Genomic DNA, 14,470 nt, shown 5'->3' with positions numbered 1-14,470 from the left:
GTGTGCAGTTACTCAAAGCTGGCCCAGATACCACAGTTACATAAATGTTATAATCTGCGTAATCTAACAGTATGACAGAATCCCTGGGAGGTCTTATTTAGATGAAAGGCACATTTAGACTCCCGTTATGAACAGGTCCGTACTGTATGTAAGTATAGTATACGTTCAGAAAGTGGCATTGCTCACATATTTTTTAACTATTGCACTTTGTGGATACATCATTTTTGTATCTGTAAGCTGGGCCTTAAGAGTATGTTCACGCTAAACACCTTTTTATTTTACATTTGTAAAGGCACCTTTTTACATTAAACCCTATGAGAAATTACCAAAAAGGCGCTTACCACGAGCACTAGCTATTTATCAGGTGTTCAATCACAACCCTAGTAGACAAACGCAGAACAGCTGTTCTTATCTGCTGGTCTCTGTATGCCCCATTATTGGCCCACAGAGGCACCAACACCCGACTACCACCAGCGTTCCGTCTCCTCTGCTGAATAAAAATTGTTTATTAAACCTATTATTACCTAATATAATTATATAGTATTCGCAATATTCAACATGGAGTCACTCTGTATTTTCTTAAAGGCAGACCCATTAATATAACGGGGAACATTGACACCAGCCAATTCATCAGCCTCTTTAGCTGGTGAATTACGCGTACTAGTCAGCTCTGGCGTTTAAAAATAGTGCTACTTTTTCAAAACTATGTGCAGTTGCTTCTGTGTGTGTGCGCGCATAAGTGTGTGTGCGCTACAGGTAGTGCAGCAGTGACCATGTCGCCTGTAGCTGGAAAGCATATTCACCATGTATTTATTTACTTACATTTATAAAAGGAAAGAGCTGCCTCAGAAGGTAGTGTTCAAAACTTTGGAAAAAGGGCTGAATTGTGTAGCGATCTGGTGACTAAGATCACTAGAGCACATGGTTTACTCCTTTTCAGTTCATTAAACCATTTTGTGGTGTCTTACACCCATTGTTATACTGGAAGAGACTACTCCTACCCGTTTGCTTTATTATGGCAGCAAGTAAGTTAATCTAGAGCTTTTCCTAGTAGCCACAGGCTGTGTGTGTGTGTGTGTGTGTGTGTGTGTGTGTGTGTGTGTGTGTGTGTGTGTGTGTGTGTGTGTGTGTGTGTGTGTGTGTGTGTGTGTGTGTGTGTGTGTGTGTGTGTGTGTGTGTGTGTGTGTGTGTGCCCTACACAAGCAGGAACACGTCATAGTAAATAAACCCAACCACATCAAGTCCATTCCACCATCCTCCACACACAGCCCCACCTAAATGTCTTCAACAGGCTTGAATCTCAGCACTGCTCCAGTCACTTGTACTGCTGAGATGAGTGCTGCTGTGTGAGCTTTAGTGCAGTGGGTCCCAATCTTTTCCAGATCAGGGGCCCACTTGAACATCTCAAAAGCGTTTGCGGCCCACCCATCTGACCACTTTAGGGCTGCAGGCATTTTCAGAACATGCTTAGTTTAATGATCAATCAATCGATTGTGCTCCAACTTGGATCAGTGGAACTAAATAAAACGTAGTATACTTTAAGTTCCTCTTTATTGGGATCACAATGAAAACTTTTTACATGGTTTTAAAGAAACTATTCCATGACATTATTATATATCTGATAATATATATTATATATTATCAATACAATGTTAGTGCTTTGCCAATTATTTGAGGGACCACTTGCAATATCCTCACAGCCCACCAGTGGGCCCCGGCCCACAGGTTGGGGATCGCTGCTGTAATGAGTGTGGTGACGGTAAGCGATGAGTAAACGCCATGAGCTTATCCAGGGGGATCACCAACTGAAGTTCTAGACTAGTTCTAAGCTTGTAGTGAGTTTAAGCGTGGCTTAAAACTAATTTGTCTACATTTAAATACTCACTTCCATGTCTATAGTGATGGTTCTGTGTTTGTGCATCAACCACTTGTGATCTTGTACGATGCTGTAATGGTTGCTGTGGCCGCTGAACGGCGGTAGGCATCAAATTGTTTTTGCACAACAAGCACGCAAGAGTGTGTCCGCATCATCATTTATCATTCCGATTTTTGGGTCAACAACATCAACATGATGTTCCCTGTTCTATTTGTCCATCTCTCTGTGCCTTGCGTCCTGTCCAATTCTAAATAAAGCTGAACTACCTACTAAATATAATCTTAAGCAAATGAACCCTCGCATTCCTATTATGGGGGCAAACAGTCAGCAAAAATGGCAGATTTTACAGTACAGTGCAATGCATTGCGAGCTTGTAGATCAGCAAAATTCCTTCAAAGAGATTTGGTGTAGAGGCGAAAAAGGAGGGCACCAAGTACAGACCCCTGGGGCACCCCAGGGGTCTATACCTGGTCAACTGAGTATGTAGGGTTTAATTGGTTAACCACTTAAACCCCAGCATCGGTATTGTGGGGAAAGCTTTCGCTGAAAATAGCAGATCGACAAGCTCACAACGTTGTGAGCTTGTCGATCTGCTATTTTCAGCGAAAGCTTTCCCCACAATAACAGAAAACACACTAGCATTGAGCCCTGAGGGACTCCGGTTACCCATATGGGGTTTAAGTGGTTAATTAAAAGAAATGTAGCATTTGAATCCAAAGCACCTGAGACTGCGGGAGCGGAGCCTGGGGGGCGGCGGTTGGTGTGCGGCGTCCTCGTCGGCCACACTCTCTGTGCTCCGGAAGTGTTTGAACAGGAAATGGAGGTCATCTTGTGTGGGCTGGGACGGCAAGTGGTGCAACAACTCCTGGGAAGAGGAGGACTGGATGAGGAAGGAAGAGACGGAGAGGGTGAGTTAGTGAACAAGAGACATAAACGGATCATCCATAAGCAAGACGGCAACATTCGGGGATGAATATGCTAAAATAACTAACAGCCAATACATGCATTTAATTAACCCATTCAATCCGGGAACGCATACTGTGTCATTTTAGATTTTTAGCTATAGCAATTATTTTATACTTTGGGCTATTCAAAAATAGCAGATATACAAGCTCGTAGCGCGGCACAAGCTTGTAGAACTGCAATTTTTTTTAATATATATGTTTAAGCGAACATTTTTAACTCAAATCTTTGCTTCTGGGGGTTCTACAAATGTCTTCTAAAAAAAACAGTTTTTTGGGGAAAAAAAGTTATGTTGCTATAATATCAGTGGTTCTCAAACTTTTTTCATGTCAAGGACCACCCAAAATGATCTGTATTTGGCCATGGACCCCCATCTCAAAACATGTTGTTCCAGGGACCCCCAGAAGCAAAGATTTTAGTTAAAAATGCATATATATTCAAAGATTTGCACACATTTTCACGATTATTTTTTTCAAAATTAGCAGATCTACACATCTGTATATCTGCTATTTCTGAATCGCCAAATAAATCTAAAACGACACAGATGCGTTCCCGGTTTGAATGGGTTAAAATGTAACTGAATACATACAGACAGCCACATTTCCCATTTACATGTTCTCGGTAAATTATTTCTAGTCTCTTTAATCTGCTTTTCTACTGTGCTTTAGGCTTTGTTTTTGCAGCTTTGAAGAGACATGACATCCTGTATTGAAAAGCTTCCTCTGACAAGAATCACACCAGCAACACTCTCTCTAATTCATCAGCCTGCTAATACTGAGAAGCTTAAAGGCTTTCATGTTCCTCTATGGTTTGAAATTAGATGTCACAGTTAACAAGGACAACGTCCTCTGCTCAGGCAGTCTGCAATGAAGCATCAACATCATAAATTCTTCAGTCTTAACCCAATCAAACTGGTAACGCATCTGTGTCATTTTTAGATTTCTTTGGGCTATTAAAAAAATAGCAGATATACAAGCTCATAGCGCAGCACCGAGTGCAGCGCTACGAGCTTGTAGATCTGCTATGTTGCTCTGTTTTTTTTTGTACTTATGTTGCTATAAAACAGTGGTTCTTAACCCCCCCCCCCCCCCCCCCCCCCCCGAACATTTCCAGCAAAGATTTGAGTCAAAAACGTTCCCTTTAAAATATATATATATATTCAAATACTTGTACAATTTTGCCTTATGAGCTCGTATATCTGCTATTTTTGAGTAGCCAAAGTATAAAATAATGGTTTAAGAGGTTACACAGTTGCGTTCCCGGTTTGAATGGGTTAAAGAAGTGATTCAGTGAGCTTTCCTGCTCCACTTTGCAGAAACTGGATTTCTTTCTTTGTTCGCCCTCTGCAGAATGCCCAGAAGGCAGGCAAACGCGGCTGTTGTGTTGACTAGCTATCGTCACTATCGGGCAGAAACCTTGTATGTCCAAAACTGTAACTTTTCAGGAAATGGAAAAAAGTGTGTTCCAATGCATTCAATGTAGTTTATTATTATTTAGTCAAAAGCTCTTGTTAACAGGTTCAGTTAAGTATTAATAAAATCCAGAGACAGACTTAACCATTTTCATCCTGGTGTCCCTGTTCTTTCCACAATTTTTCAGAAATAGCAAAAGAAGTTTTATGAGCTTGCAGATCAACTATTTTCACTACTCTTATATGACACTATTATGACAACGTATAAAAAAAAGGGCACAACAACATAAGATGAAATAAGGATATACAAGGTTTCTGACCATCGGCGATGCTAGGCATTCGTTTTCCCTGAACCAAAATGTGTGACACAAGGCCTGGAATGTATGAGCAAGTCCCTGTCTGGCAGGGATCTCGGGTTTCGCTCAAGGACGGGCAAAGGGGGGCAGAGCGGCTCCTCTGACCAGAAGAGGAAAAGAGACAGAACACTAGAGAAAGAGATAAAGAGAGAGGAAAATGAGAGAATGAACACGAAAATAGAGAAACAGAGTCAGAGGGAGAAGAGAGATTGTCAAAGAAACAAAAAAAGGACAGCAATTAAAACAGAGAGAGAACATAAGACAGAGAGAGCGATAAGACAGAGCCAGAGAAAGAGACCTGAGGAGGAAATCGGAGAGGCGTCAGTGTCAAGCAAGCGCAACATAAAGACCTCACTGACAGCACGGCTTCAAAAAGGCCATTGTGTGCAAGGGCCTGACCTCACCGTCTCCAAGCCATGTGTTAGGCTATAGAAAATTACAGCCAGCACACAAGACCCACTCATTGTTTTTATGACTGGGTGCAGTTTTCAGCAAAGACTTTCAAGACAAGGTTTTAAGATTATCACCGCAGTGCTCGTCAACATTCGGCTAATGGGTGTTACTGTACCTACAGTAGCTAGCGAGCAACCTAGCTGGCTGGATGCCCATCATTTGACTTCCAGAGAGGAAGGGTTGAACAAGGAAATGTGCAATGTCATCCAGTCTCTTGCTTAGCAGTGATGTCATTCAGGAAAAATGCTGCTTTTCCACAAGTCTAATGTTATTGTAGCGATTAGCCCAGTGATTTCTGTATTTTCCTCTGGCAAGCGAGGGCAGCAAGCATTACAGCTCAGCAGGGAACATAGACAGAATACAGAGAAGGAGAACAGAGTAGGCCTTGATGCAATCGTAAATGTACCTAGAGCATTTAAATGGCGTACATCCGAAACTTTCTGTCTCTGCATCTTTCACAAAAACAGTAACTTGACAAATCATAATTTTTTGTAGTAAAAACTCATACAATAAGTAGAGGCTATGGACTTTATGCATACTACCAAAAACATTAAAACTTGATAAAAAGATAAATTAGCATTCTTTAAAACCAATTTTAGACCCTGGCTACGTCATAAAGATATTATTTAAGCTCCATTTATTTTTTTTATTTTGCTCCACAAATATTTACAGCCTCCAAGTTAAAAATCTACTCTTTAATCCTGAGACGCTGAATAAATCATTACAGCTTAGGGCTGGTCGATATGACTTCAAATCAATATGATGATCCGTCTTTTTTTCAACAGTAAAAATAGCAGATCTACAAGCTCACAACGAATCGTGACATGTTGTGAGTCGGCTATTTCCGCTGTTTTTGTAAGCCACTATTGTACAACGAAGTATAATACAGGGTTATGTGGTTAATCAGAATAATCGATTTAGTTTATTATTGTCATACCGATTTGCTGATATACTGTATTCAAAAAATGACAAAAAAAACCCTGCTTCTTGATTATTCGATCAACCTACATGAGTTTTGATATATTTTCGGTTAATTGCCCAGCCCTATTGCAGCTATAACCCTGGTAACAACAGAAAACTGATTTCTTTCCCCACTTCCACCCATGGCTCCCTGCAGCAAAAAGCATGATGAAAGGCCCATGAAGCAGAGAGAGAGGAAGGAAGTGTTCTGCGTGCAACTTGTTATCGGATCTGTCCTGTAATCCCTGAGTCGTGCATCCTGGATCGTCCATTTCCAATAAAATATCTTATAATATGAGTGAATGCCACCAAAAGAGTATTCAACCGTGACCATTTGGGTGCATTTCAAACTGTTATCATGTCTTCCACTGGCATCCGAAAAATGTATCAATTGTGTCTATTCAGCAGAACAACAACGTGGAATTTAAGATGTGTAAATTTACACGTCCATGAAGGAAACAACTCAAGGCAAGTCACCCCCCTTTGGAATTGACTGATTAAATCAACGTCTATAGATGGGTATCTTTCTGTAGTCCATCATGTTATTAAACAGGATTTACAGTTCAGCAGCGACCGCAAGTTTACGACACACAGTGGACCACTGAACATCTGACTGACTGACACACTGAGTATTAGCGACACAGGGAGATAAATAGTCCCATGGCAGGGTTTTAGAGAGAAGTTGAATATTTGATGACGTGGAAGGAGAGGGAGAGGAACAGAGAGTGAGAGATAGAGAGAGGCATAGAGAGAGAGAGAGAGAACTGGACTCACAGATACTGAGGAGCTGGGTGGGTTGGTGCAATATCCAGAGGAGGGAACGGAAGCCACAGACCACCTTCGCCCGTCCGCTCTGTAGAGACAATAGAATAACATGTTGTTTTTAGTGGATTTGTATGAAACCTGGAAATTTGTCTGCGACACTCCCCTCTTCAACCTTCAGTGGCGATTCGTCCTCTCATCTGTCATTGTAACAACTGATGTTCGGAATACGGGAGTGAGGCCAACGCATAACTTTTAAACAATGCTGGAAATTGTAGTTGGAAATTGTAAGCGGTCTTTACCTTTCAGTACGAGCCAGGTGGCTATGTGGATTCAAACCGAGGCAGAGGCAGGAAGGTAGAGAACGAGAAAAGAAAGAGGGAAAGAAGAGGTAGAGAGAGGGAGAGAGAGAACAAACCGTGGTTAATGACAGTGACACACTATGTCTGGTTGTCTGCAGTGGGCTGTTGAAACACCTGCCAAACTGCAGCTCTCATACTGTAGTACGATGTCCCACACACTGTGATTCATTTGTACATACCTGTACACATCCTATGGTAGACACCTACACACACTAACAACAATATGTGTTGTTGTGCACAAGACTGCATGCAATCCCCTGTATTCACCAACATACATACATACATACTGTACCCCCAATAACACCACACATGCTTAACCACTTTCAACGTGGAGTCCCTACTTTGGGCATGTCATTATAGGTGACAATGTCGGCTATCAAAGTAGACGAAAATGGCCTATCTACAAGCTCACAATGCGACTCATCCAACGTGGTGCGTTCACGACGCGCTATTTTCGCTATTTGTCCTATGACATAAAGTGGTTAAGTGGTTAATCTATACTTGTCACAGTTCACACATTTCCTCCCTTAACCTCATCCTGATTCCCCATCTTATATCGGCATGGCATCAGTCTAAGGACACACACCCCTTTTTGTTGACAGCTCTGAGAACAGATTCAATATGCAATGACACCGATGGTCAAATGTGTGTCAGGTTAGCGCCTGGTAGAGCCAAGCACTTGGAACAACGCATAGCTAAATCGATGGGGACATATTGATTTTGGAAGGGTTCTGTGTTTGGATGGTGTTGGCCAGAGAACCAGGAGATTAGTCCTGTTAATAGATTAGTTTATTAAAGGTAGGTGCGCGCGTGTGTGTGTGTGTGTGTGTGTGTGTGTGTGTGTGTGTGTGTGTGTGTGTGTGTGTGTGTGTGTGTGTGTGTGTGTGTGGTCTGTTTCATAACAGACCTATGTGGCATCCAGCATGCATTATTAAATGTAATGCGTGACTTCAGTCATTAGGTTTAGGTATTAAGGTCCCTGCGAGCTTAAAGAGGAAAGGGCGTACATTAAAATGTGGATCTGGTTTGGGTCGGGTGGTTAGGGTGTAAAGCCACAGAAAATCATGACAGTGAATCAGAGTGTTGGAAATCCTTCTCCAGTCAGAAATAGGCGTGCAATATTTTTGGTTTTCCTTTTTGTGGTGTTTTTCGTGTATCTTATAATAATGTCTTGTTTTTAAAAATAAAAAAGAGAGAGACATGTGCATTGTCAATACATAAATATTTATAAAAAAAAGAAATAGGCGTGCAATGATTAATCAATTAATGGTAATCGAATCGATTACAAATTAGTTGCCAAGCAACAATTTTTTTTTCGGAAATTTCGGGTTTCGGGTACATTTCTTCAAATGGCCATCCTTAGTTTGCAACATTCCTGGTTCTTTGCAGCAAATATTCCCATTTCATGAGAATATTTACCTCAAAAAAGTAATTGCATAAACAGCAGAGGTATATAGGCTGTGAATAACAACCAGCGCCGGTGGAGCTCTCAAAAGTGCAGGCACAGCATCTGTCCCAACACTGGCAGCTTAAAGAGCCTCAATAAATTCAGATGAGTCACGCGGCTTTGTGCCAAGCAAATGCTTTCAAAAGATGCCCCCATCTCTGAACCCTATGGTGTAGTACCCTGTACTGTGCTGCTATAAAACTCTTGATACAGTATCAGAGTAGAAATTTCAATAACTAGTTACAAACTACTTCACGTGAAACACTTAAGTGCAAGTTCTTAAATCCTGAAGCATTTACTGTACTTATAAGTGAAATGCTCGACATGTTAGTACTGGAGTCTAAAATCGTGTTCTTATTAAATAAACTCATTGGCCAAGGAGCAACATGCGTAAATCCTGCCAAGCTAGTGTAGTTATGTGGATTCCTAGCCTAAAAATCCAACTGGCTTGAAATCAATGTTTATAGCAAGTGATAAAGCATTCAAGTTCTTTTCTAGTGTTCTGCTTAAGCGCATTGAGTAACCACAAGAAGAAGCACAAGAGGACTGTGGTATGATGCATGAATTGTTTTTCCATAATCACAACATATCCAAGTAATGAGTGTGTGAACTGACTTCCTGCCTTAATTGGCTTGACAAATGCCAAGTCCTATGTCCTGTGAGTGGCCCTGGGGCCTTTTGGCTGCTTAGGCATGCCTCATATATTCTTGTTTCCACTATAGGGTGAAGAAAATACCAGCAAAGGGCTTGCTCATTAAAAGTTCCCCCAACACAAAATATTAGGAATTATATTTCTATATTTTTGCAAAACATTATTATATATTGTCTGCAAACCCAACTTGGCCCTGTTGTGAAAAGGTGACTACAAATAAATTTAAATAAAATAAATAAATACAATAGAATATACTATAATGCACTTGAGTGGGCTATTTCTTCCTTATGCATTGAACTTGTTCATCTCTAGTTGTCTAGGTTGGATATTTTTGATTGAATACTTTATTAGACAGTTTGAGAACAGTATGGTAGTGCAGTACAACAATTATGCTAAAAGTATAACACAATGTTTCTATTGTCAAAATCTAAATCTGATCCACTTGGATAGGGATTAAATGTTTTGAACTCTTGTGCCAGGTGATAATGTTTCCAGTGTGAATGCCAAATTGCCAATATAGCATTTTCCATGATATGAGCCTATTAACCAATTACTACTATATACTTTACCGTACGATGAATGGTGAAAATAGCCGATATACAAGTTCACAATGCATCGTGACCCGTTTGTGAGCTTGTTGTAGATCAGCTATTTTCGCAAGTTTGGGACTTTTTAGATTTTTTTTGACTATATTACCTATAATGACATGCCCAAAGTATGGACGCCAGGTAGAAAGTGTTTCAAGGAGAGGTCACTGTCCACAGAGAAGCGTTCTAAACTGACATGCTGACAGTCAGATGTACTCTTTAGATAACTAGAAAAGATTATATGATGTGCACATCAAGACAAAAAAACAGGTCAGGAAATTATAGGTTTTCTTTTATTTTCCTGAAACTATTATTAGACAAATGTCTAAATAATTCAACGGTATAGTGTTCATTTGTAAACCTCTCACTGTGGCTTCCATTGACTTTAATAGAACTGCATTCCACATCACCAACAGTTTACCTGCCAGGCAGGGAGGTATTTAGAACGCTTCCAATGACGCATCTGACCATTCCTTCTTTACTCATGAGAACAAATCATTGCATGTTGTTCCTGTCCATTTACGCACCACTACAACGTCCAGAACTTTAATGGGCATCATATCATAGCATTGTGCTGGAAAAGGGCCAACAATGTGCATGTACCAGGGTGTCAAGTTTCCATCCATTACTGCTGATCGATGAGTAAATTATCCAAGGAATGAATGCCTATTGTAACCTTTCCCATTAAGACAAAAGCCAGATGTTAGTGTGTGTTATTGGGGGGTTTGTCCAGTAGGAAAGGCGCATAACTGTTATTGACAGAACAAACAGATCAAATCAAACTGAGATGTAGTTGTTTTTAAATCAGGTGCTGGGAGAAAACAGCTCAGGATTAGCATGAAACTGAAGTCAATTAAAGTCAAACAAGACAAAACTGTTGACTTGGTTCTTACCTGCGGGCAAATTGAAAGTTGGCAGAGCTGCTGGCAGAGATATTTCTGGGGCTTTCCGAGGGACTGCTGCCAGCTGGAGAAACACAATACATAAACAGTAAGAAATGGCTAAGATATTTCTATGGGCTAAATGTTGTTGTTCCCCCAATCAGTCCCCATCACTGCTGACCCCTACTGTTGTTCTAGAGGATAGTGTGTAGACAACCATGGAGATGCCAGAAAATTATTTTCTCCTGACAGTGAAGAGTTTTACCAAGAGGGCGTAGCGTGTGTGGAAGAACACGCTATCCTCCCCAGTTCTGCGACCAACCAGTAGAGACGGAATCACCCTCCCCACCCGGCTTTGTACCTGCCAACACGGCCTATTGTGTTTGTTAGAAAACAAGCCAGATGCACCGTGGAGGATTCAACCATTTTTTACCTACAGTTTGGGCTGTCACGATTACAAATGTAAGTTGACGATTAATCGTCACTCAAATAATTGCGATTTAATTGTGTGTTTGGCATTGAACATTGGAACGCATTAATGAAAATATTTTCTGTTTGCCTTTTATGCTTCGTAATCAAAAATTGCACAAGGCAGATGACAAATGACTTAAATATATAAAAAAAAAATATTTAAATAATTGTATACATACAAATAGCTGAAATAGCTGATCTACAAGCGTCTAGTAAGCTTGTAGATCTGCTATATCTGCTTTTTTAAATATTTGAAAATATGTGAAAACTTTTCAACATGGAAACAATTATGACGATTATGCAAAAAATAATTGTGATTATCTCAAATAATTGCGACGAGACGATTATGTAATAATTGTGGACAGGCCTAACTAAAGTGCTTTGGCACAAAGTCAACTGGCTGCCCTTTAGTAATTGCCAGACAGGGGCAGCTCATTGACTCATTAACTGCTGATTAACACACTCACAATTACTGTAGTGCCATCAAGCTCGCTGGTTGACCATCAGCACGAGTGGCGTTACAGATTGCACTTCCTCCACATTCCACAATGCACACTACGTTAGGCAGTACCCACTGCCTAACTCAGGCAATTTGCTTAAATATTAAGTCTGGTATTCATTACCTTCTATTTTTAATTCAGCCAAAATAGAATGAATTGGACAGTGACTGTCGTTCTCTGGTAGTTTAACAATAAAGAATACTGTTTACAAATGGTAGTCAGTCCCATTACAACTGTTTAGATCAGTGGTTCTCAGGATTCCTTGAGGGGGTTCCAAATGGACCCTTACATAGTGTGCAAATGGAACCAAAGGCACCATTTGGTTTCATTTGTATACTCTCTGAGTTATGGGGGGTCTTTGAAATAGAACATAAAAAATAAACCTTGATAACCACTGGTTTAGATATCAGTGGGTGCAGGGAAAGGTAAAACCAGGCCAGTAAATCACCTACAAACGAACACTCCGGATGTTGCCAAATATTAACAGCTTCAAGGTAAGTGTAGCATAAATAAACCTATTAGAAACCATTTTGAGAAATGAGTGCAAAGAGAAAACAAGCAACATAGTATCTCACTGTGCGCGATTATAATCAATTGCAATCTAAACCACAGCAACACTACAGCAGACAGGTGGTACTTACAGTATATGTCTTGTGACAAACCCCATTCAAACTAATACCACACCCAAGTCATATGTAGGACACTAAACAACCCATCTAGTCCAGTGACATGCCAGAGAAACAACAACCCTTATTGTCTTGACATGGTTGCCTGTTCCCTGTGTGTGGTTCTCTGCATGCATAAATACTAATAATTCATAATAACTAAACTAACGAATAAGCTGTTTATCATGCAGTGTGCAGAGCAGCAGACAAATGTGTAAACAATCCATCTTTACCTGTAGCAAGTGGGAGAGGTGACAGAGGTCTTGAGAGTGTGGGCGAAGGGGTTCCAACTGCCAGACTCCTCCTTTTATTATTACGGGCGCTATGTGAGGGGGGAAAGCAAGAAAGAAAAGCATTTACTTTAAACAATGTTATTAGAATACCTGACATGAAACCCAGAGCCTAGATGGCAATAGTTTTATTTTCATTAACAAATTGTTATTTTTCTAAAAGATAAAGTTGCCACTCTTCACAGTAGATTTTAGCAAGTGTTTGTGGCATTTTTTTGAGAAGCCAGTTTGTCAAGGACTGCGACACGACTTGAGTGTTGGCTCTATAACAAAAGATCTATAGTAGAAAGTGTAATTACATCATCATAAATTCATAATAAGTGGACAACTTTATTCAACCCCGATTTCAGTCAGTGATCTATAGGAACACAGTGTATTTATCACAGTAGTCAGTATGGTTAGAGTAGGGCCTCTGTCCTCCCTGCTAATTGACCTTATTCACACGACAGGGTGGGGTGATGAAAGAGCAAAATGGCTTCCATATGAATCCTGGTCCATAGGGATTAGAGCGTAATCTACAGAGCAGAATTCAGATTATTTTCCTCATTGTTTTTATGGTGTCAGGTGGCTCCTGGGAGGTGAGCCACCTAGAAGAGGGTCTGTGTGTGTGTCCATGGCTAATCTCACAAACCACAACGCCAAATTTATTCTGCACGCAGCCAGTAGGCTAAGGACATAAATGGTAAATGGTGCATTTATATAGCGCCTTTATCCAAGGCACTTTACAATGATTGTGCATTACATTCACACACACATTCCTACACCGATGGCGGAGGATACCATGCAAGGCACCAACCTGCTCATCGGGAGCAATTAGGGGTTCAGTGTCTCGCTCAAGGACACTTCAGCACGAACTCTGGGGGAGCCCGGGATCGAACTGGGAACCTTCCGGTTCCCAAGTGGCCGCTCTACCTCCTGAGCCACTGCCGCCCCATATAAATGAATCCCTAAATATTTTTCACATTGATATTTTTTTCCCTCTTTTTGTGTGACTACTTTTCACATTCCTTTTGTGAAGGGTCTCAGATCCACCATCCCCTCCATATTTGGAAAGACTGACATTATCAACATGACATCAGAGAATGACATTAGAGGCTGTCTTGTTTCTAGTCGGGTCACATCATCATGCTCTGTGCTCCTGGTGTTCTTCCTGGGTATTATATTGACGCTGCCTCTTTCTGGTAGTGACCTAAAATGATTGAAGAGCTTAGACAACAACCAGGCCTGACATTTCTGTGTTGGCTCTGGGGCAGGCAGTCATACAGTGTACGCCTCCCAAATCAAAGTGATGCAAACTGGCACAGACAGACTGCAGAGAGCCAATACGTGTTTGGCTAAAGAAGACTCCTAGATACCAGTACAGACATGAACTTTAACCATCCCATCTTATCCTTATCAGGAAATAAATAAATGGATGACTTGTTGTCATTGGTAGATATAGTAGCTTTGGCAATACGTCATCAAAACATCAAACCACCATGTGTGATTTGCTTATCAACACTTAGCAGTGATAAGGCTATTCTTGTTGTGGAAGAACTAACAACAGAGGTTTGGAAGGACTTGACAGATGACTATGTACTTAGCTGTGATGCATGTGGGCCAGTGAGAGAGGCCTACAGTACAGCCTACATGTCTGTTAGTCAAACGTCTCTATTTATTCACTTGGTTGTTCCATTCAAAGTCATCATGTGCTGAGTGACTAATATCGCCAGAGTGGAGGCATGATTCTGAAGCAGTGGTTCTCAAAGTGGGCTCCAGGGACCCCCAGGGGTCCTTGAGAAGTAACGGGTCTGTAAGAGAGAGTGTACAAATGGAACCAAATGGGCCCTTACAG

The 14,470-nt window shown here is 40.9% G+C and overlaps 1 protein-coding gene across 4 annotated transcripts in view; it reads right to left on the bottom strand.

The window, feature by feature from the left end:
• mast3a (microtubule associated serine/threonine kinase 3a) overlaps positions 1–14,470 on the bottom strand; it is a 50,109-nt gene that overhangs the window by 27,387 nt on the left and 8,252 nt on the right. For all 4 annotated transcript variants that reach the window (XM_084057711.1, XM_084057709.1, XM_084057712.1 and 1 more), the window contains 5 exons: positions 12,580–12,668; positions 10,723–10,795; positions 7,084–7,104; positions 6,794–6,872; positions 2,599–2,756 (listed from right to left, as the gene is read on the bottom strand). In XM_084057711.1, the coding sequence (XP_083913837.1) occupies positions 2,599–2,756; positions 6,794–6,872; positions 7,084–7,104; positions 10,723–10,795; positions 12,580–12,668 (420 nt within the window). The remainder of the gene's footprint in view (positions 1–2,598; positions 2,757–6,793; positions 6,873–7,083; positions 7,105–10,722; positions 10,796–12,579; positions 12,669–14,470) is intronic.

Source organism: Gymnoscopelus microlampas (assembly GCF_963454915.1).
Source record: "Gymnoscopelus microlampas genome assembly, chromosome: 5".
Classification (NCBI taxonomy): domain Eukaryota; kingdom Metazoa; phylum Chordata; class Actinopteri; order Myctophiformes; family Myctophidae; genus Gymnoscopelus; species Gymnoscopelus microlampas.
This window is presented reverse-complemented; position numbering and strand designations above follow the sequence as displayed.